This window comes from Orcinus orca, chromosome 16 (genome assembly GCF_937001465.1).
Source record: "Orcinus orca chromosome 16, mOrcOrc1.1, whole genome shotgun sequence".
Taxonomy (NCBI): Eukaryota; Metazoa; Chordata; class Mammalia; order Artiodactyla; family Delphinidae; genus Orcinus; species Orcinus orca.
In genome coordinates, this window is record NC_064574.1 from 27052046 (window position 1) to 27075604 (window position 23559).

The following is a 23559-nucleotide window of genomic DNA, read 5'->3' on the forward strand; positions in this document are numbered from 1 at the left end:
GACTGAGTATCCTCAGTAGCTCATGAACTAGCTCTGAAGGCAAGTCCCAAATAGGAACTGGCAGCTATTAAAGGCACAGCTCTTTTCTCCACAGTGATGAAGAATGGGTGCTCTGGAGTCAGGCTGCCTGGATTCAAACCCCAGCTCTGCCACTTCAAGCTGCATGACCTTAGGGAAGTGACTTCACTTCTCTCTGTCTCAATTTCCTTACCTGTAAAGCAGAGATGACAGTAACACTTGTCCCCCAGACTCATGGAAGCATTAAATGAGCTATTACCTTAGAAGACTTAGGTAGTGAAGATTTAGAACAGCAACTGGCACAAGTAAGCACTAAATAAATATTAGTTTTTATTACCTATGAAAGCCTTACACACAGACCCCTGCTGCCCAGTCAATAGCTGCATTACCTTGGGCAAGTTATTTAGCCTTACTGAGCTCAGTTTCTTCACCTGTCAAATGGAAATTGATCATAATACCCATTTCATGAAATTTCTCAAAGACTTAAATAAAATAAAGCATGTGAATAATAGTAACAGGTAACAGTGACTGGCCCTCTACTATGTGCCATGTGATTTACACACTTGGAGGCAGATACCATAGTGCTCCTTCCATTAAACCAAGGAGGAAACTCAGGCCAGACAGCTGGAGTGGCTCACTCAGGGGCATCTGAGAAAGAGGCAGGGCTGGGTCAGAGCTCAGGGCTGTCTTATCCTGAGCCTGTGCTCGTTCCTCTGCATCAGTCTATCTTTGGCTAACTAAATGCCAAGTGCTGGGACCTCACAAGAATTCATAAGCCCCTCACGGTTTCTAACCCAGGTCTGACATCTAAGCCCACGCTCTTTCTTGCCACACTACAGCATCAGGGGCAAATGTACTATGTTAGTGTCATCATTATATCTAGACTGTAGCCCGCTGAAGGCTGAGACTGGGTCTTCCTCATTTTTATGCATCACCTCTGGCCTTTGAGCACTACGTCTCATACGTGACGGCTGCTCTATAAATATTTCACAGCCTGTGCCTATGCCCTGCTAACCTAGTTTTTGTTCTTTAATAGGGCTTACTGGAGCACAATTAATAAAGCACATCCAATTACTATCAGGATGACATCATTTCTCCGTCTGCACCTGAAGCTGTTTTTCTCTAGAAGCAGCTTCCAATTTTCACCTTGTGAAGAGGAAGGTAACAGGGATGTGATTCTCACGCCTAGAGGAGGAAATCGAGACTCATGTGACTGCACAATATTCTTTTTATGACATCCTTTATTGGCTGATAAACTCTTGCTCAACCTTGTGGCAGGTCAACGTCCCACCGTGTCAGGCGTTGAGATGGGAACAGATCACACAGGATCCCAAGTTCAACAGACAGAACAGCCGCACCTTTGGTCTCATACATCAGGGTGTGGTAGAGGGGAAGAGGGCCAGGAAGGTGCTGAATGCCCGTGGGCCCCCCACCTCTCCCCTAATCCCAGCAATGCTGCCCCCTCCACATACCTCTGGATCCACTGGTCTTTGTAGGAGGCGCTGAAGGAAATGCCTGCAAAAAGCTCAGACCTGTTGAAACTCACATGAAACTGATCCCAAAATGGGCCAAAGGGGTTTCCTTCCTAGAGAAAGAGAGTGGGAAAAGGCTTACTGAGCAGGAGGGAAGGCCAGTTGGGGATGGGGCCAAGGGACTGTGGATGGGGGAACCCTGGGTGATTTGACTCAGGCTGAAATACTCTCACAGGATGGGCCAGTAGGAATATCACGTCGTAATTTCTGGGCTGGGTGCTGAGGAGGGCAGCTCGGCCTCCAGTCTGGTTTTCAGCAGGCAACGTTCACCACAATATCTGAAGGAGTCTTTCCTGCTCGTGTGCCATATGCCGCTGACCCTGCAGCACTGGTGGGGGTCTGGGGAGCAAGTCAACCTTGGATTTAGGACCATGGACTACGAGCTCCAAGAGACCTTCAAGACCCGGCTAATCCAATGCCCTTATTTTCAAGATGGAAACCAGGACCCAGACAAGACACTTGCTCAAGCTCACAGAGCAAGTGAGGGCAATGCTGGGGCTGTAAGCAAGGTCTCCCTTCTCAAATTTCACAGCTCCTCCAACCACCCTCCTCAGACTGTAGCATAAGCACTGAAACACATGTTGGGGACTGTCTTATTCCAAAAGTGCCAGAAATTTACAAACTTCTACTGATAAATATAACAGCTTTTCATTTATGTGCTGAGAGGCAAGAAAGTATACAAGTTAGGAGGGTGGACAATGGAGCCATATTACCACAACTTATTTGCTATTATGATTTTGGGCAAAATATTAAACCTCTCTTTGTTGCATTCGGTGTCCTCTCTATAAAATGGGGTATTAATAGTACTTTGCTCATGGAACAGTTTAAGGATTAAGTGGGATAATATGTGGAAAGCTCTTAACATGGTACTGGTGTGTAGTAAGTGCTATGTGAGTATTAGTGATTATTACTGATGTGGCACTTTACAGTTTACAAGCACTCTTACACCTGGCCCTCACTGATACTTTATGAGCAAGACACAGCAGGAACTGCTGTCTTTACTTTGTAGGCAGAAGTAAAGGCTCAGAGGAAGCAACGTCCTCTGCCCAAAGTGACACTGCTGACAAATGCCAGAAATGGGACTTAAATCTCCATCTTTCTATTCTAGGCCCTTCTGGTGCCTTCTCCCACACACTGCTATCACACAGTGTCTCAGGGGCCTAGAGGACCTGGAACAGGCAGAAAGGGTCCCCCAGACCCACAGGACCCACCTTCATGGGGCATGTCTTCTTATCAGGGCTTCGCTGGGCTGCCACCTCAAAGCAGTATGCCACCCGCTTCTCAGGGGGCCAGTGAGTAGGTGCCAGCTTCTCCATGAAGTCCTCCAGGCTGATGACCCGATGGTAGGCCTGGAGGGGCTCCAGCTTGAAGTACTTCTGGTAGGACACATGGAGCTACAGGAAAAGTGGGGAAAAGGAGGGGGCGAGGGCCCCTCCTCAGTATCCTAGTGGCTGTTTCAAAGACATTCATTAAAACCATATACTCTAAGACCCAGACAGCTTGGACTACGTGTCAATGAACAACTTTTGATAAAAGATACCACAGTTAGAACGAAGGCTGGGAGAAGACATCTGCAAACTAAAGAACAAACAGTAATACACCTCATATTCAAAAATGCCTGCTGATTTATAAGAAAAAAGACAAATGATGCAAGAGAAAACATGGGCAAAGGATAGGAGTGAGCAACTCACAGCAAAGGGAACCCAAATAGCCAACACACTCAAAAGATGTGCAAGCTCACGAGAATTAGGAAAAAGAAAAGTACAATGACAACAAGACACCACTTCTTACCTGTGAGACCAGCAAAAATTTAAAAGCTTAACTCTAATTACTGGAAAAGATACGGCTGATAGTAGAAGTATACATTTTGGAACAACTACTTTGGAGTGTAACCCCTTACAAGCATCTAATAGGATTTTAAAGGTGCCCTCTACCTCTAGGTATTTGCCTTAGAGAATCCTGCCCTTCGTACCAAGAGATGGATAAAAGGATGCTCAGTGCCACAATGGAAGTAGTACAGGAAAAAACTTGGAAGGAGTCATACCAAGACACTAAATCCATGATAGTGGTTGCCTCTGGGGGTGGGGGAGGGACTAGAAGTTACCTCGAGCCAAGACACACAATCTTTTAACGACTTTATCTATAAACTTTTATTAACAAAAAGAAAACATGAAGCAAAGATGAGAAAATATTAATGATTATCATTTCTAGTGGTAGATACATGGACGGTGATTATAGTAATCTCTGTATTTTTCTAGACTTAAGAAAATTTCTTAGAACACCATGAAATAAAATTTAGACTTTATCCTATAGGTCAGAGTTCCCAAGCATGTTCCACTAGTTCAGGTGGGTAAAGGGTTCTGCAATAAAAAGGCTCCAGAAATAAACAGGCCTGGGAAATGCTATGTTAAGCAGGTTTCTTTATGACAGAACTTCTCAGGGCCTTTAATATGCTAACATGCATTTTGAATCTCCAAATTTGGGGGGAATGAGGAATTGAGAACACAATTTCCCAAACTGACTTAACCACTGCACCATTCCTGCACGAGCCATTGATGTTCCAATGAACAGACTTCGAGAACCTTAATTATTAGCAACAAGGTCTTGCTGAAGGATTTTAAGCAGAAATAATGTGAGATCTGCTTCCTTGAAAGATCACTCTGGCGGCAGAAGAAAGAATGTACTGATGGTAAGATAAGAGGAAGGAGAGGAATTAGGAGGCTACTGCAATGGTCCTTTTACTTGTTCAAGTATTCATTCAACATGTATTTTTGTTTTGTTTTGTGTGCTTTGTTTTGTTTCAACATGTATTTTTGAGCATCTCCAAAAGTCCGAGAGATGGGGAAGCATGGACAGGTTAAAAAATGTAAAGGGAGGTGAAGTACAGAGTAAAGGGAAGCATTTAGGATGACTTCTAGGTTCCTGGCCCAGGTGAATGGAGGTGACATAAACTAAGGCTGGAAATATAGGTGGTTACACAGGTTTGAGGGGAAAGTTCTGGCTTTGTGAACTTCAGATTATCTGTGGGTCATCCAAATAGACCCAAAGGCGGAGGAGTTAGAAACACAAGGCCTGTGGTCAGAGGAGAGTCTGGGCCATAGGTAAATTTGGGAGGTACGTGGAGAAAAGTGAAAGCCCAAGAGTCAACAGAAACTTATAGCAAAGCAAATAATGGTAATAAAAGCAACTAATATTTACTGAGTGCTGGGTTAGTGCCAGGTGCTGTACTCATGATGTTTCATGGACTTATTCATCTAATTGTAAGAGGTAGGAATACAACCATCTCCAGTTTATTTATGAAGAAACCCAGGTGGACAGAATCTAGGTAACTCATCTTAAGTCACACAGCTAATAAGCAAACAGAAAGAGGAGACCCACCAACATTTAAACAGTGGGTGGGGAGAGAGGAGCCCCTGATGCAGCACAAAGAGGAAAATGTGGATAGGTTGGGCTGAAGCAGGAACAGGCTGTGTCTTGGAAGCCAGGGGAGTAGGAAGTTCAAGAAGGAGAGAGGCACATGGGGCCAGGTGCCACCGGGAGGTCAGTTAAGAAAAAGACTGAGAAATGACTCCTGGATTTGGCAATTCTGAGGTCCTTAGTGGCCTCTGTGAGAACAGTCTCAGTGGGGAAGGGGAGCCCAACTGGGGTAGGTTGAGTAACCCATAGAAAGCAAGAAGTGGAAACTCTCAAAGACTCCTAGCTGAGAAGGCAAGGTGAGAGAAGGCAAGCAAACCAGAGGGAGACCAACGGGCCAGGTCTAAACTATAACAGTGAGTACAAAAAGTCAGAGCATCAACAGCTCCCGGTTACTAAGGACTCCCTGCATCCTAAGCACTTTCAATTGATGGCTTCAGCTGATTCTAAGAGGGAGGCATTCCACAATCACTAACTCACTGAGGGAGGTAGCAACAACTATTACCAGCCTGTTTTAAAGATGAGGAAACTGAGGCACAAAGAGGTCACGTACCCTGCCCAGGCGATACGGCTAGTAAGTGGCCAAGCCAGGCTATGATCTCAGGTACTCTGGCTTTTAAACTTTCTAAATACAGGCATGTGCAGGAAAAAATAAAACCTACGTTTTAGGCTGTAAGAATAAAGTACAGTGTTTGGTACATACTAAACATAATTTTTTGAAGTTTATTAAAAACTTTCAAAGTCAATTCACTAAATATTAATTTAGTTCCTACTGCCAGGCCCCTGGAGTTACATTGTGAACAATGACAGATACAGGACTGGTGGAAGACATAAAGAACATGCAAGAAATTACATGATGCTGGGCTTCCCATACTAAGGGACCCCTTGATGAGGTGAGAGGCAGTGCCGGAGCCAGACTGCTCCGGTTTGTGGCCCTGGACATGTTATTAACCAACTTGTGCCTCTGTTTCTCCTTCAGAACTGATAATAGCAACCATCACCTCTGACCAATGGGTGGGACCAAACAAGGCTGGAAATGGAGTCTGGAGGTTCAGGTCACAGGCTCAGGAGTCAGAGAGACATGGGCTTGAATTCCAGTCTACTACTCACAAGCTGTGTGAGCGTGGGTAGTTACCTAACCTCTCTAAACCCATTTCCTCATAGGGATGTGATGAGAAGGAAAAGAGCTAATCCTGATGCAGTGCTCAGAAACAGTGCCTGGCAGACAACAGGTGCTGGATAAATGTTAGCCAGTTAGCCAGGGAAGACAGTTCTGGCGGGGGACGGGGTGGGGGGAGGTAGGGCAAACTCAGAGGGGTGGGAGGTAAAGCCTACAGAAAGACTTGGGGTCAAGCAGAGGTGAGCAGGATTAGGGAAAGGTGGACAAGGGTCAACAGCAGGAGGTACTCACATTGGTGAAAGGAGGCTTGTGATGCTGGTACTCAATCCAAGGAGGTACAGCCAGGGTGCGGTTCAACAGCTTTGCAAATGCCAGGGAGCCCAAGAAATGATCAGCCTGGTTCCCAAAGCGCCCTGGATGGTATATTGCAGGTGAAGTGAGGACTACGGCGTCGAGGGCTTGGGGCATGCAAGGCTCAGAAAGGATGCAGAGGCAGGAGTGTGGAGGGCCAGGACACCAAGGAGAGCCAGGGGAGCTGGCAGCATGGGATCACGTCTGGACTCCTGGGTCTGACAGTCAAGGCCCTTCAGGCCCTGCCTCTTCTGCCTCAGCCACTCCAGGTTCTTTGCTGTTTCCCAAACATGCTCTACACTTCCCATCCCCACCCCATGCCTTTGCTCTTGCTGTTCCATCAGCCAGGAGTGACCTTCTACTTCTATTTCCTCCCATCTGCATGTGAAGGGGTAACTCCAATGCCTCACTCACTGGGATCCTTTCACTACCCCTCTGCCATATTCAGTTCCCCTCCTCTGCCTCCCACCTTGGATATGAGTTACTTGCGGTTCTTCACTCTTCCTAGAATGTCCTTTCCCATTTCCCGGCCTTTGGCTGTTTCCTTAGCCTGTGAATGCCCCAGGTGCAAGGTCCCTGTCTGACTCTTTCTGTTATCCCCAGCATGGCATCCATTCATTCATTCCACAAAGACTGTTGAGAGGCCACAACGTGTCAGGCTCTCTGCTAGGTGCTGGGACACAGGAGTGAGCAAGAAGGACAAGGTCTCTGCCTTCAAGGCATTCACAGGCCAGGTAGGGGGACAGTAAACATATAAACAAATATACAGTGATAAATTTTGATAAGTTCAAAAATGAAGTGAAAAAAGTTTGGTGATGGAGAACAATGAGGAGGAGATTATTTGGGTTGAGGTCAGTGAAGTCTTTTCTGGTGACATTTAAGCTGTGGCCTGAGGATGGGAAGGAGTTGGTCTGGCACAAGGCAAGGGGAGGGTGTTCCCCGGCAGAGGGACTAGCACAGGCTGCAGGACCTGAGTATGTGTAAGGAACAGAAAAGGGTAACTGTGCCTGCAGCTGGAGGGTCTGGGGAGAAGGGTGTGGTGGAGATGATGCGCAGAGGGCAACATCATCATGGTTAGGAGTGTGAAGGATTTTAAGAAGAAATAACTTTAACAGTGACGATCCACCACTCCCATTTAAATTGCACTCCTAAGCCAGCTTTTAGATTCTCCCTTACCCTGCTCTATTTTATTTTCCCATAGCACTCATCCATAAATATTATGCAGTTACTTATTTTTTATATTTATCTTTTATGGTCTGTCTTTCCCAACTAAAATGAAGGCTCTACAAGGGCCTGGAGCTTTCTGTCTTATCACCACCGTATCCCTGGAGCAGAGAACAGGGCTGGGCACACAGTAGGTGCCCTATAAATACGTGTTGAATGAATGAAAGAATCGCCCAGAGCCAGCGTTGGGTCAGTGCCATCAAGTCCTGCCCCACTAACTCCATTTACTGGACTCGGGGCTGGCTTAGGCCTTGCGCAAGACACATTGTAACCTCTCCCGGCCTCAGTTTTCTCATCTGCCAAACGGAAGGTTGGACACAGAGGTCCCTTCGGTGCCCTTGCAACTGGGGCAGAAAGGTGAGGAGCAGGCCCTGCCCCGCGCTGGGGTCCTTTCCTGGACCTGTCAAGGCGTCTCTGGGCGCCTCAGAGAAATTGCTTCTCCTCTCTGGGCCTCAGTTTCCCCATTTGGACAGAAGGCTCGGGAGGCCTTACCCATGCATGGGCAGTAGAGCAGGTAACCCGCCGGGTCCCAGGAGCCCACGGGCAGCCCCGGGAACGGCAGAAGCAGCAGCAGGAGAGACACACGCGGCGGCAGGGGCGACGATGCCCACGCGGCGGCTCCCATATTGGCCCCAGAGCCAGGTCGCTCCGCGGCTCGGAGGCGGGGAGGGAAGGAAGGGCGCGAGCGTCCGCCCCGCTCCCGTCAGCCCCCGCGCGCCGCCCGCGCGCCGCTCCGGCCGCTCTAGCCGGCGGGCAGGCGGGACCATAGAGAGCCCGCGGCACCGCCCCCTCCACGGGCAGAACGCCCGCTCGTGCGGCTCCCAGAATGCACCGCACAATGGCCCGACCGCCGCCACTACCGGGGCCTGAGCGGGCCTGGCGGAGCCCGAGCGCGGCCCGGCCCGCAGCGCGGGGCCCGGAGCGCGGTGAGTGTGGGCGAGGGCCCCGGGGGACGGCGGGGAGCGGGGCGGGAGGCAGTCTCGCTGCACCCGCGCGCCCGGCGCCCGGAGTGGCAGCGCCCCTCATCTCTGGCCCCTCAGCACGGTCGCCCACACCCCCGACCCGAGGCCCCCTCTGCGCCAGCCCGGCCCAGATAGGCCCCAGGGTGACGAAAACTTTCCCCGGACCCGATACCTGGGTCTGGGGGACCTGAAGAAACCCCGCTGGCCCCCTCCCTTCCGAGACCTGGAGCTTCAGCCCTTGGGGGGGGTCCCCACTCCCGACCCCGCAGGCTCCCTGGAAACCCAGATAACGCGCTGCTGACCTTACCAGGGACCCGGGTCTGGGGGACGCAGATAAGCTGCACCTGCTCTCTCCTCTCAGACACGCCTACCCGGACCCACATAACCCCCTTTCCTGCTCCAAATAGTTCGCTCTTTCTCCTCTGTTTCATTTCCCAGAACCACATAACCCCTTTTGAGGCTTCCCCCAATTATTTGGTTCTGGGGAACCCAAATAATTTCTACCTATAGTTCCCTCCTCGGCGATCGTACTCCCAAACTCTAGACAGTTTCCACCCGGTACCATTTTGAGACTCTTGAAATTCAGGGAATTCGCTTTTATCTTCAGCCCCTTTAACCCTCCATCCCATGTAATCCATCCCCCACCCCCCACCGTCTCTCTTTCTTTGCGGAGGGTGGAGTGGGGGTCTCTTAGGGATCGAGATAACTTGCTCCTCCCTCCCTTCCATTCCTGAGACCTCCAGACTTCTTCCTGAATTTCTGTCCCTGGTCCGGCAGCCGTCTACCCCCAGCCCTCCCAGCCCAGGGGCGTTTAACCTTTCCCCCCATGCAGTATGGTGGTCTAGAAACGAACCAGAAGACAGGCTATCCCCTGCAAATCCTGTCCTGGCCCCATCTCGGTGGGGGAAAGGGACTTGTAAGGTGCAAGATAAGGGGACGTCGGGTGTGGGGAGTTGGTACTTTCACCAGCAAGTGTTCCTGTGACCTGGCCTGTGTGTTTTCCCACCTGTCTGCCTGGGACTCTGAAAGAGTCTCGCCTGGGGTTGCTAACCCTACCGCCCAAGGTGAGGCCACGGGATTTGGGGGGGGGGGTGTCTAATCAGGTTTCCTCTTGGTGAAAATGGGGCTGTTGTGAATTGCAGCCATTTGCTCAAGGCCTCCTTAGGAGTGGGAGGCAGCGGGAATCAGAGGAAATCATGAATCAAAAGGACTCCAAAAAGGGTCCATCTACACCGATAGAAGAACTAGCAGCCCCTGTTAATCCTGTTTGATGGCTCCTGGAATGATGCAAGTCATTGAGATGCTCCAGCCTCCCTGTAATTTAATTCTCCCCCCCACTCTGGAGTGTATGTGTGTTTGTGTGTGTGTTTTGGTGGCCGGGGGCAGCTATACCCATTTCCCCCTTTCCTTCTCACTGTTCTCCAGTCAGTCAGTGTGTCTTTTGGATTTGTTTCTGATGCCCAGGTCAGGACCTGTTTTTTATCTCTAAGTCTATTTATAATTTCCCAGTTGCTATTTTGGGTTCTGCTTAAGGGAAGATTGTGTCCACTGCAAGGAAAGTTCCTGGGTGTGTTTCCTCCTCGGCAGGTGTTGAATTGAGTTCTTCAGATCCCCAAGTAGCTCTTAGGCAGCAGGGATAAAAGCTATTTTAGGGTAGTCACTGAAGTGGAGCTGTTAATCCTCTGTGGGTCTCTCTAGTTAAGAACACTTAAAGATTAACCCTTTCCTTGGTGCAGGGGCGCTATTTCTCAACAGTTTTGGGGGGAGGTTTGAGAGAATTCAACTGTGGCAGCAGAAGGTGGGAACATGCAACTCTATACAAAGGCAAAGATAATAGCTGCCTTTTGTTGGGTACTTAGAGCAAGCCAAGCCCTGTGCTGAGTCCTTTGCATACCTGACTAAAATAATCCTTACAACAAGCCTGTGAGGTAAGTATTTTTAGTTTTACAGATGAGGAAACAGGCTAATAATGGAGAAAGAACGCAGTCTCTATAGAGATGATGTAACACCATAAAAACTATAGTTTCATCAGAGGGCAGCAGGCATCGTGGCACACAACAGAGGACAGACAGACGAGGAAGCGATTTGTCTCTTTTAAAGGCTTCCAAAGAGGGCCATACAGAGTTTTTAGCAAGCATTTGTATTTGGGGTATGGGGCCTTAATAACAGAGGAGATTCCTACAGTGAGGGAACTCTGGCCCAGGATATGGTGCTGGAGGAAGATAAAGTAAGGGGGACTGGCTCCGGGGGATGTGCTGAGGGTTAATTGTGAGGGAAAAGGGGAAGGCTGCATTCTGGGGAGATGTTGGGAAGGGAAGGAAACTCACTCTGAGGCCTGAGAAGACTCATCTAGGGAGGAAAAAAAAGTAGTACTATTCAGGCCCCGTGCGGAAAAGAGGGAGACACAGTTTAGACCTCAGAGACAGCACTGTTTGTATTTACACGTTTTATGTCAGACATTTCAAGAGTTTCACTGAATCTTCCATGAGGATTTTATAGGTAAGGAGAACAAATGTCTATTTTAGAAATTGAGGAAACTGAGGTTCAGAGAAACTACGTAACCTGCCCATGGTTTCACAGCCAGTAAGTGGCAGTCTTCTGATAGCAAGTCCAAGGTTCTTTCCACAATACCTCCCTCTTCATATCAGACTCCAGAAGGAATCTTAGGATGAAAATATACCGAGTTACACCAGTAACTGGGAGGGATTGATTGTGTTTGTTTTATGGGAACAGGTTCTGTCAGCTTCTGTAGTTGTTAAGGTTAGAGTATGAGACCAGAAGAGCAGCTTTGAAAGAGAAGCAGAATTTTTTCAGTTTTGCAGAGGAAGATGTCTGAAGGAATAGGCCTTCGGATAATGTGGGAGAGGCCCAGGAATCTTCCTGGATGAAAGGATTTTGCAGACAAGGGACAGAGGGAGAAAAACTAGATTTCCAGAAGGGTTCCTAAGGTAACACTAAAGCCATAGCCCCATTAAGTGCAAATCAAGGCAAGCACATGGCTGCTGCCTTCCTTCTTTGATTCTATCAGTACAACCTTGAGAGCTCTTCTTAGCCACCATCAGCCTCTTTCCTAGAAGCCCATTACTCTTCCAGCAGCAGCATACTAAACTGCTGTGTCTTGTTTGTGCTTGTTCGGGAGAACAGATGAGGTGGACGTGTGGGAGGTGGGGGACATACTGTTCTCTTTCTGAGTTTGCGTGGAATTTCCAAAGCTAGGCTCCTCTCTCACATCAGCCAAAGTGATGTGACTTGCTTCCCTCTGGCTGCCATTCCCAACTTTCCAGAGGCTGAGGTGCATGATTTCACATATTGACGGGGGGTGGGGCAGAATTTGACTTTGAAGGTGGGGGAAATTCCCTTCAAACTAGATGTTCAAATTCGTGCTTGCTCACTACCCAATTCCAAGCTGCCTAGTAATCACTGGTATTATAAACAGGTAATTCCACCCTTTGGAAGAAGGAGGGGACTTAAACGATGAAAGCCAGACATCAGAGGCCTTTGAGGTTTATCGTGAAGCAGGCAAATATGCCATGATGACTCGAAGGCTCAAGTGGGACTAGTTTTTAGTGCTAACACGTGACTCACGCAAAATGCAGCCACCTTTGTGCAGATCTTTCTAGGCAAATCTCCACTCGTGATAGGGAGATGTTTATCATATTACATTGCAGTGTTTCTTCAACAAGAGGAATGGTTCCTGAACAGGACGTAGCTTATGTTAATGATGAGCAAAGCTCTCTCGGGCATAAACCCGCTGATCCCATCATCTCGTTCACGGCCAGCCTGTTGGTTGAATGGTCACTGTAAGCAGCAGGTGCTAATGAGCTGAGCAAGCATTCTTTGGCCCACAGCTAGTTTGTGCAATTGGAGCCCTCCCCAGATTCTCATGGACAATCCCCAGATACCCTTTTGCTCCCTTCACATGGAAAAGCCTCATGACCAAATTTTGGCATGACCTCTTCAAAGGAAATCCCCCTGTTATAGCAAGTTGCATTGGGGTTGGTAATCTCGTGTGATGAGCTTGTGAGTGTGAATGTGGCTCTGTTGTCCCCCTTTTGAGAATCAGTATGGTAATGCCCTTTCTCTCTTCCTCTGAGTTGAGTCAGGAAAGAAGTTGTGTCACCTTTGCTCCCCCGCCCCACTCCACAACCCAGTAGAAAGCATCAGACTTCAAGATATTGGCTCCCCACTTTGGAACTCAGTTTAAACCAGAACTTCCTGAGCATGTTAGCCAATAAGAATCCACTTGCATTCAATGACTGATTTACTCATCTAAAAGAAAGTTGAAAGTCCTTTTCTAGGTGCTAGGTGTGTGGAGATGAAAGAGATGTGATCTGAACTCAAAGAATCAGAGTTTGGTGATGGCGTCTAAGTTCTAATGCAAATGTGTTACTTGCTCATAATGGAGACATGCACGTGTTCTATGAGGGTCTTTGGGACCCTCAGCACCACTCAACACCTTGCGTGTTCAGTGGACTTTGCTAAAGAAGTATGGTTTGGGCCCTGAGACCAAGGGACCCAGAGTGGTGGTTGAGGGCGGGACAGGACCAGTACTGGTTTAGTGGAAATGCTGAGTTTGCTGTTGCCTTCCTCAGACAGAACCTCTTGATGTTGATATGCTGCTAAGAAACACATCTGCTAAGGAACACATCTGGCGCAGGGGCTGACTCTCCAGGGTGTAAATTTCCTAAGTAATGGCTTCTTCTTTCTCCTCTGATGCCTTTTGGGCATTTTATTGCTCCTTAGCACCTCTATGAGGAGAATTGTAGAAAGTGAGGAGGAGGTAGGGTGAAGAGGAGGAGGAGGTGCTGCTATTTCTAAATTTAGTGGAAAGGATGTAAAAGTGAAGCTAGAAGGGAAAGTCTGGAGTTTAGGGCTTTTACTTCCTCTGATTATCCTGTTTTCCTATTAGCCTAGGTGGTACTTGTAATAATAGTTACCACTAAGCACTAGGTGCCCAGCCTTCTGCTGAATGCTTTGTATTTATTATCTCATTTAATCCTCAAAAGATCCTTATGATGTAGGAGATTATTAAGCCCATTTTGTAAATGAGGGAACAGCTCAGGGAAGTAAGTAATTGGCTGAAAGTCACATGGCTTCTAAGTGGAAGGGCTGGGATGGAACGGGGATCTCTCTGCCTCCAGAGCCCATGTTTTCATGGTATTGGGCTCCCTAACACCAGGTGTTCTGATGTTTCAGGTGAAGAGATTGTTTTCTGAAGGCTGCGTTGGAGGCTGTGACAGAGCACAGAGCCCTGTGGAGCTGATGGGGAGGCTTTCTCAATAACATGGCCCTTCGCCATTAGCCTTGCCATGACCACATTTTTCACCAGCGTACCCCCCTGGATTCAAGATGCAAAGCAGGAGGAGGAAGTGGGCTGGAAACTAGTTCCCAGGCCTCGGGGCCGGGAGGCGGAGAGTCAAGTGAAGTGCCAATGTGAAATCTCGGGGACACCCTTCTCAAATGGGGAGAAGCTGAGGCCTCAGAGCCTCCCCCATCCAGAGCAGAGACCGTATAGCTGCCCTCAGCTGCACTGTGGCAAGGCGTTTGCCTCCAAGTACAAGCTGTATAGGTAGGTGATACTCCCATACTTCTTCCTGCCCTGAGGTTTCCAGAGGATAAAGCCAGAGAGACTCCACTGAGTGTGGGACTTTATCTGTGGCAGAAGAGTAGAGGTTAATTTGTCCCATAAGTGTACCCTGAACGTCAGCCGTTTGAGGTCACTCACTGAAAAATAATGGTGGTATTTTTTATTCAAACACTAGAATCTGATGGGTACAATATCAGGTAGCCACGAACAAACTAGATAGAATTTTTTTTCAATACAGGTATACCTCATTGTATTGCACTTCACTTTATTGTACTTCTCAGATACTGCGATTTTTACAAATTGAAGGTTTGTGGCAACTCTCAGTCAAGAAAGTTGGACCAGTTTTCCAACAGCATTTGCTCACTTCATGTCTCTGTGTCATGTTTTGGTAATTCTCACAAAAAAAGATTATAGTTTGCTGAAGGCTCAGATGATAGCTAGCATTTTTTAGCAATAAAGTATTTTTTAATTAAGTATATACATTGGTTTTTTAGACATAATGCTATTGCACACTTAATAGACCACAGTATAGTGTAAACATAACTTTTATATGCACTAGGAAACCAAAAAATTCATGTGACTCCTATTATTGTGATGTTCACTTTATCGCAGTGGTCTGGAACCAAACCTGCAATATCTCTGAGGTACGCCTGTGCTACTTTCCCCACCTGTGTCGGGTAATGGTCAGAATATTAGCCCCAAATTAGGAATCAGTTTTAGAAGTTAAGAAGGAAAAGGAGACCCTCAGATCCAATCTGTAAATTTTAAAGTGCAGGCTCAGAGTGGAGAAGTAACTTACCCAAGGTCTATAGCTTCTTAGGTCCTGCAGTGCCTCTTCTACTGAACTAGCATGCCACTCAGATGATTACTTATGTCTCTGTAGAGTCCCTGGTGTCCTCTGGGTTGGAAGATTTCCTGAAACTTCTAAGCCCAAGAACCCCTACTTAAAGTGAAATGGAATGTGAAAGCCCTGGTGTAAAGCAGATAATGACAGAGCAGCTTTGAAGGGAGGGGGGCCCGCTCGGACATAATTTTGATTTTATCCTTGCCTTTCCGTCAGAGGACCATGAACATGCCCTTTACCAATAATGTAGACTTCCCTGATGCACAGTCATTCATCTCTTGACTATTATTTATTGATCTCCTGCCACATACGAGGCACAGTGTTCAGTGATACGGACAGAATAGTGAGCCAGACAGATGGGGGTGCTGGCCCTCCTTGAGTTTACTGTCTAGTAGCAGGGACAGACAGTAAATGAGTAAATACAAGGACAAGATGACCACAGAAAGCCTCAGTTCCTTGTCTGGAAAACAGTTGATAGGAAGGAACTAAAACAGGTAACAGGGTAGCGTGTGGCCAGGATTGCCCTCATGACAGTTCTGTTGTCCTCAGGAATGCTTTGATTCTGTGTGCTCCTCTGTCTTAGGTGAATTCCAGTTGGGGCTGTCCTCTTAGACTTTCTTAGTGACAGTCTGAGTGTCAGTGGGAGGCTACAGGAAAGGTCCTGGGCCAGGAGACAGGAGCCTTGACTCCACCCTTAGTCACTGTATTTTAGGTGAATTACTAAACCTCTCTGGGCCTTTGTTTCCTCACCTTCAAAATGAGGGAAATAGACTGTGGATCACTCAGCATCTCCCTCTCATACGTTTTCATGCCAGTTGTGTCACAGGAGGTTAATAGTAACCCTCATAGGTGTGAGCATTCACACATAGCATGAGGGTAATGGGTACGATTGATAAGAATCACTGGGTGCTGTGCTAGAGACAGCAGTGGCATACCTAAGTGAACCTGGGTCTCAAGAAGGTCTGTGTTTAAATGCAGCCTCTGCCACTTACTGACTGGTGGGTGGGGCTGCCCTGTGCTTCAGCCTCTTAGGGAGAACAACGTTAATCACACATCTCACACAGGGCTTGCAAACCATGGGACTCCAAAGTCTTGCTGAGTTGATTCTGAATGTACTGTGGAGCTCTGGATTGCAGTTCCTGGATTCTGAGCTGCTTTCCAGACAGAAAGGAGCAGGAGCAAACCAAGGGACACTGAGGTGCCAGATCACTAAAAAAAAGTTTTTAAATGTTGCTGCTGTGCTCGCTTCGGCAGCACATATGCTAAAATTAAATGTTGCTGCTTTGTGTGGCAAACAATTTAAATGGTACCAATGGACATGCAGTGAAAAATGAATTGTCACACTCAAAGCCACTGTTCTCCTCCCCAAAGGCAGTTTCTTGTATGTCCTTGTTGAGACATTCAAACGTGTATTCCCTTCCTTCTTTATTTTCACAGGGGATTGTATTACACACACTATACTGAACTTCCTTTTTTGACTTGGCTCCCTATATCTTCGGATATTGTTCCAGATCAGGAAGTTTAGATACATTTCATTTTCCCTTTATTGTGTCATTTAAATTTTTATAAATACGCTTTTTTTTGCAAAGGAAATGCATTCAAAATTCAAAAGGTATATAATGAAAATTCTCCATCACACCCATAAAAGCTGCCCATTTCTTCTCCCCATAGGTAGCCAGTGTTGTCAGTTTCTTGTGTAGCCTTCCAGAAATATTTTAAGCTCATACAAGCAAACATACATATATCTTCCCTCTTTTCATATGTATAGTACCATTCCATAGGCACTATTCTGTCTCATGGGTTTTTTTGACTTAAGTGTATCTAGGAGCTTGTTACCTGTGGTACGTATAAAGCTGCCATTATTTTAAAAAGTTGAGTTGGGAATTCTCTGGTGGTCCAGTGGTTAGGACTCTGTGCTTTCACTGCTGAGGACCCAGGTTCGATCCCTGATCGGGGAACGAAGATCCCACAAGCCTCATGGCCAGAAAAAAAAAAAAAGTTGAGTCATTTTATGGACATAGAATAACTTAATCAATTCCCTATTGATGGACATTTAGATTGTTCCTGATTTTTTGCCACTAAAATCAGTGCTGCAAAGAATAGCAGTACATGATTTTGCAGGTGGTCAGGGATATCTATAGAATACAGTTGGCGTGGTATTCCATTCCATTGCATGGCTGTACCATAGTTTTTGTGTCTGGTTGCCTGTTAGTGGACAACTCAGTTGTCTAGCCAGCCCTTGTGATCTCATTTCTTTCTCCTCTGTCCTCCATCCCTATCTCCAGGCACATGGCCACTCACTCAGCCCAGAAACCCCACCAGTGCATGTACTGTGATAAGATGTTTCACCGCAAGGATCATCTGCGGAACCACCTGCAGACCCATGACCCCAACAAAGAGGCCCTCCACTGTTCTGAGTGTGGTAAGAATTACAATACAAAGCTGGGCTACCGGCGCCACCTGGCCATGCATGCCGCCAGCAGTGGTGACCTCAGCTGCAAGGTGTGCCTGCAGACCTTCGAGAGTACCCAGGCCCTGCTAGAGCACCTGAAGGCCCACTCACGCCGGGTAGCAGGTGGCACCAAGGAGAAGAAGCACCCCTGTGACCACTGTGACCGGCGGTTCTATACTCGTAAGGATGTGCGGCGGCACCTGGTGGTCCACACAGGCCGGAAAGACTTCCTGTGCCAGTACTGTGCCCAGCGATTTGGCCGCAAAGACCACCTGACACGTCATGTCAAGAAGAGTCACTCGCAAGAGCTGCTCAAGATCAAGACAGAGCCAGTGGACATGTTAGGCCTACTCAGCTGCAGCTCCACAGTCAATGTGAAGGAAGAGCTGAGCCCTGTGCTGTGCATGGCCTCTCGGGACGTGATGGGGGCCAAGGCCTTCCCTGGCATGTTGCCCATGGGCATGTATGGTGCCCACATCCCTACCATGCCCAGTGCGGGCGTGCCACACTCCCTGGTGCACAACACGCTGCCCATGGGTATGAGCTACCCTCTGGAGTCCTCACCTATCTCTTCCCCAGCTCAGCTTCCTCCAAAATACCAGCTTGGATCTACCTCATACTTGCCCGACAAATTGCCCAAAGTGGAGGTGGATAGTTTTCTGGCGGAGCTTCCTGGAAGCCTGTCTCTCTCATCCGCTGAACCCCAGCCCGCCTCACCTCAGCCGGCGGCAGCTGCGGCCCTCCTAGATGAAGCACTGCTCACCAAGAGCCCCGCCAACCTCTCTGAGGCCCTCTGCGCTGCTAATGTGGACTTCTCCCACTTACTGGGCTTTCTTCCTCTCAACCTGCCCCCATGTAACCCACCCGGGGCCACAGGAGGCCTGGTCATGGGCTACTCCCAGGCCGAGGCGCAGCCCCTGCTCACCACTTTGCAAGCTCAGCCTCAAGATTCCCCGGGAGCTGGGGGACCGCTGAACTTTGGGCCTCTGCACTCCTTGCCTCCTGTCTTCACCTCTGGCCTGAGCACCACCACCCTGCCTCGTTTCCACCAGGCATTCCAGTAGCCCCAAGGAGGACCTCAGCTCAGTCTTGGCTCTGTCAGGGAGTCTCAGTATCTACCCCATATGCATCCCCCATGAAGGCAGCTGAGCTTTCAGAGCTGAGTTCAAAAAGAAAAATTTCAGTATCTGTATGGAGCACTTGGTTTGGGGGCTTGGGCTCCAGGATCAGTTCCAGGAGGAGCCTTGAGCCCCAACCCCATGAAAAGATTTCATACAATAGGACTTCAGGTATTTTTACTTTTTTTTTTTTTAATCTGAATCGGGAGCCACACCTAGCCCTCTCCCTCTCCAAAGCATCAGAACCTCCTTCTCTTTGGAGAAGGGAGAGGTCTCGGAGACACAGAGGGTTTTACTTTGGATGACCTCGAGAGAAATAGCCCAAGAAGCCCGTCTTCTGGTCCCAGCCTGCAGACCCCACAGCAGTTGGTCAGGCCCTGCTGCAGCGGGTCCATTGCCTGCTTCCAACCAACAGGCAGGAGAGAGGGCCTCTGTTCTTCCCATCACCTCCATCCCTCCTGTCCTAGCACCTCCATTTTCAGTGTTTTCCAGCAACGGTACCGTTTACACAGTCGCCTCAGACACACCATTTCACCTCCCTTGCTGAGCTGTATAGCCTTAGAATGATTGCAGTGAACATTGTTTACACACCGTGAATCCATTCCCACCAGTCCATTCCAGTTGGCACCAGCCGGAACCATTTGGTACCTGGTGTTAACTGGAGCCCTGTTTACAAGGCGGAGTCGGGTCTCACTGACTTCTCTTCACTTGAGGTCGTATTTTTCCCCTGTGGGGAAATAAACTGACTTTGGACTGCTTCAGTCTCTGCCATCTTCCATGACTGTGTCTGTTCCTGCCTTCGTCGGCAGAGTCCACAGGAGACAGGCAAGAAGATTGGAGCGGTTTTCTCACAGGTCTGCAATTCTGTTTTTCTCCAAGTACATCATGACCCCCTCATCCTCCTTTTGAACTGGAGAGGGGAAGAAATGAAAGGCATGCCCACTTCCATCACCTCCCACCCCAATTCTCTAATCCCCACCCTGAATGTCATGAGCTTTTATCATTAGTCTTGGAATGAGGGACTCCGGTTCTAGGCTGGTGTGGATAGCAAAGGAGAGGGTGAGACCTCATTTGTCTCTCTCCTGTCTCTTTTCCAGGAAGTTGTGGAATTGTTGGAAGAAGAGTTTTCAGAAAGTTAGGACTGGGCAGATAGTTGAGTCCTAATCTCTGGGTGTACATCATTGCCTCCCATACCAAACTTTTTTCTTCTCTACAGTGTTCCTCCTCTCTCCCACTTTGCAGTCCCGTGGACTCAGGCCCACTGTGCCTAGGCTTCTCTGCTCTCCATCAAAGAACTTCCATCTTCCTTTTGTGGCCCCTCTCACTTTTGCCCCCAGTACTCAGCAAGTTTCTTGCAACAGATGATTAGTTCTTCTCTTCTGACTTGTGGGGCTCCCTGCCACAGATAGCACAGCTCTTGCCCAGCTGAACCCCATCCCTGCTTCATCTCAGTTCTGCATGGGCTTCGCTCTTCCCACTCGTGGAAGGGAGGCAGCTCAGGGACCACCAGTGTGGGGCCCTCTTGAGACACTTCCACTCTGATTCAGAAACACACTCCTACCTCTTTACTGTTAACTCCTACAGATGCAGCCAGCAGTTTCTGGGCACTTCTCTCAGCAGGTGCCTCATACTGGCTTCTCCACTAGGGTTTCAGGACAAACTACCGAGGAACTGCCTCAGCCTCTTCCCAGTCCTCCCCCCCTCCCCCTTCTGTCTAGAAATCACTTTGGTTTATCATCAGGAACTGAGCAGGTCCAAGACCCAGGCTTCTGCTTCAGCCCAGGCCAGTACTCTTCCTTTGAGGTGAAAGCCTTATAATGTAGCTCCCTGGCCCTTGATTGGAAGCAATGTGGAGTGAATAAGCATGTTTTAATTTAGGCAGGCTAGTTTGGGATACCTTTTAAAAAAAAAGACAAAACCAGATATAAAGGTGTCTGGCAAGATTAGAATCAGAGTAGGTGATTTGCTTCTAAAAATTAGTTTCAGTGAGTCCCAGGGACTAATTAAGGTTTACTTTTAAAAGCGTCCCCTTGGTACGCAGCCACCTCCTGCATGCTGTGCATGTTATTGGGACTCGTGTATAGGAAATGGTATGTGAGGATCCAAACAGGACTCTGCTGCCATTCTCCTTGTCGTCTCTGATCTTCATCACTAGACCCAGCAACCCTCACCCCTCCCTGCCACCTTCCCTGCATCTTTCGTTTACAGAGGCAAATGGGCCTCTGGCCACAGAATATAAAGTCTTGGGCTGTTAGAAGAGTCGCCTCCTCTTTGCTCTTTCCTGTCCCTTCCTTGAATACTCTCCCCCATTAGTGATGCTGGGAAACTCATAGGACAGGCAAAGCAACTATTTAAAACCTTGTAACTGGGGCCTTGCCCCTCCTCCCCTCACTTCTTCCTTCCGTCCTGTTCCTCTTTTCTTCTTCCTTCAATGCCCTTCCCACCCACAAGGAATTTTCCTATCACTGTGAACTTTGCTGGTGCAGAGGAACATTTGCCTTCACCTTTTTTTTTTTTTTTTGGACCATAGACACCCAGCCATTTCTTAAACCTCCCCAAAATTTAAAAAAAGAAAAAAGTCCATATTGGCCTGGTTGTTCAAAGGATAAGAATAGCTTTATCCTACTCAGTACCAAACCCACTTCAGTACCCTTACTGAGGCCATGAGAGCCTAGGGGTTTCTGCCCAGGACAGGAGCCACGGCATGTTGGCAGAGACCAAACGGGGACCAGGAAAAGGGGTGATGTTCCCTTCCCCCACCACCTCCAACCTCTGTCAGCATGAGCTGCCTTGAACAGTGGCAGGCAACTCCCCCTCTGCACAGTAGCTGGTCAGGGTTGAGTGCAGTCCTGGGGGACAGGGGATAGCATGCCCAGTTGTGTCAGCTCAGAGGATCTGTGCACATCTTAGAGATGTGAGAGGTAGGGAAAGGAATAACAATGAGGTTTTTTCCCTCACCCTTTTACAATGGCATTTTGTTAATGGAAATCTGGGAAGCAGGTGTGATTACTTCTTTTGCTCGTAGATATTGTCCTAAGTTGAAATTCTCTCACTGCCCTAAACTTTCCCCTAGTAGCCCTTTAAGTCCCCACGCCCCTTCTTTTTGGTAGCTGTTTTCTCCACCCTCTCTCCACCTCCTCTTTATCTAGGAGCTGTTTTTAAGCACGATTTTTTTTAACAGTTTATATTGTACAGGATCAATATTTTGCTTTTTAACAAGGATATTTATGTAATAAGAAACTTTGCCTTAGGCAGGTGTTGGCCAGAAAAGTCCAGATTCCTCTGGGACCCCACCCTGGCCTCTCCTGGAACTCTGAACCTGCTGTGGAAGGAATTGGCTGTAACCTCACCACTGGAGAGTAGGGTCTGTGGCGAGGGAAAGGGGTGTACTGGTGTGACAGGAGAAGGATCCACCATCATAATCTAGTGCCTCTATGGAGGGGTTTGGAAGAAGCATTCCAGTTCAGTTTCTTCGGGTGTGAGCTTCCTTCCTTAGCGGGTTCTCCCCATAGTGCACCTCTCCACCTCCTACTGTTTGGCACTAGAACTCCTGAAACACCACTTCTCATACACCTCCCTCCCTCCTTCCCAGTGGTCAAGGCTTTGGAGCCACTCTTTCGGAACGCCAGATTATTTAAAGAGAGAAAAATACAAGACAAAACCTTCTAGCACTTTGTAAACACAGTGAATAACCTCTTGGAGTATTTTTGGCTTTATATAAAACAAGGTTTTTAATTGTAAAATATAAGTGCCATTAGAAAATGCACAGGGCCTATCTTTGTTAAAGTAGATTTTTCAATGTTTTGCAGAATTACATTTTCAAAAAAAGTTTTTATAATGAAGTTGTTTATTAAAAACTTCTGAATGATGTGTTTGGAAGTTGTGAACCTGTTTGATTGGGAAGGGGTAGGAGAGAGCTTGAAGAAGAACTGGAATCCAGACATCTTTAGCATCCAAGGGGATGATGAGTATAGGGCAGACAGTAACAACCTTTCACATTAGCACCTACAAACTTTGCACTTTGATATTAAAGATCTTTGAGGTAAGTGGCATCATGCCACCACTTAATATTTTTGGGTGCAAGAGTCAGAAAAACCAAATTGGCTTAAATGGTGAAATTTCATGTCACTGAAAATGCCAGATGAAGTGCAGTCTTGAGGTTAATATTGATCCAGCAGCTCAAACATGGTTGGCCTTAGCATTCCTGTGTTTGCCCTATCTTGTGCAGTTGTGACTTCATCCTCCAGCCCTTCAAAATGGTTTGTCCCTTTATGTAGAAGAATGCGGCCATAATTCCAGTCATTTTCACACAGTGCTGACCACAAATGGAGAGGGACCCTTTCTGGGAGAGAGGAGTCCTTTATTCACGTAAGCGTCTCCTGTCTCATTGGCCATGATGGCATTGTGTACCATCCCAAAACCAGTCACTATAGGCCAGTGATGACAAGGCTGAGACAAGGGTTGGAGTAGTTTCTCAAAGGAAATTTGGGGTACTGTTAGGATGAGGAATGGATGCTGGTTGTCCAAGAAAAAAATGTCATCCATTGCCCAAGGCGCACAGCTGGTAAGTGACAGAGCTAGGACCTAACCTTGACCACACTCGTGCCTACCCATTTGGTTCAGACAGACTCTTGAAAGGCCATTATGGCTTCACCTGATGTTGCTTGGCCAGTCTCCAGTGAAGATAGTCATCACTATTCCGGGCCCCATCCTTTGTACTGAGATCCTCCTGTCCAGGGCTCAGACTGAGCTTGCCTTTCTGGGGTCTGGAGCCAGTGTTCATAGCCAAGCAGTGCAAATCACTGCAGAGACCAGCCCAAGAATTTATGGGACGTTAAGTGTTAATGTGTGTAACAGGTGCTTTATGTACAAAGGCAGTGGGCTGGCTGTTCATCTCTTTGGCCTTCTGTTTACTTGACTAACTGTCCACCCCAGTG

General features: G+C 47.9%; 2 protein-coding genes across 4 annotated transcripts in view; one reads left to right on the plus strand and one right to left on the minus strand.

Moving 5' to 3' along the window:
- The window catches only part of POFUT1 (protein O-fucosyltransferase 1), a 25187-nt gene extending 16770 nt beyond the window's left edge, over nucleotides 1–8417 (minus strand). Inside the window, exons 1-4 of the mRNA XM_004272706.3 lie at nucleotides 8152–8417; nucleotides 6376–6497; nucleotides 2762–2944; nucleotides 1491–1603 (exon numbers count right to left, since the gene is read on the minus strand). Coding sequence (XP_004272754.1) covers nucleotides 1491–1603; nucleotides 2762–2944; nucleotides 6376–6497; nucleotides 8152–8284 — 551 coding nt within the window. The 5' untranslated portion in view covers nucleotides 8285–8417. The remainder of the gene's footprint in view (nucleotides 1–1490; nucleotides 1604–2761; nucleotides 2945–6375; nucleotides 6498–8151) is intronic.
- Nucleotides 7530–22494, plus strand: PLAGL2 (PLAG1 like zinc finger 2). Of its 3 annotated transcripts, none has more exons than XM_049698670.1 (3): nucleotides 7530–8016; nucleotides 13818–14190; nucleotides 17338–22494. In XM_049698670.1, exons 2-3 carry the CDS (start codon nucleotides 13931–13933, stop codon nucleotides 18566–18568), a joined length of 1491 nt encoding a protein of 496 aa, XP_049554627.1. In that variant the 5' UTR covers nucleotides 7530–8016; nucleotides 13818–13930; the 3' UTR covers nucleotides 18569–22494. The 3 variants fall into 3 exon arrangements, with proteins under 3 accessions (XP_049554627.1, XP_004272753.1, XP_033289351.1); XM_004272705.4 differs by lacking the exon at nucleotides 7530–8016 and adding an exon at nucleotides 8438–8585; XM_033433460.2 differs by lacking the exons at nucleotides 7530–8016; nucleotides 13818–14190 and adding an exon at nucleotides 8464–8585.
- Nucleotides 22495–23559: the final 1065 nt, after the last annotated feature.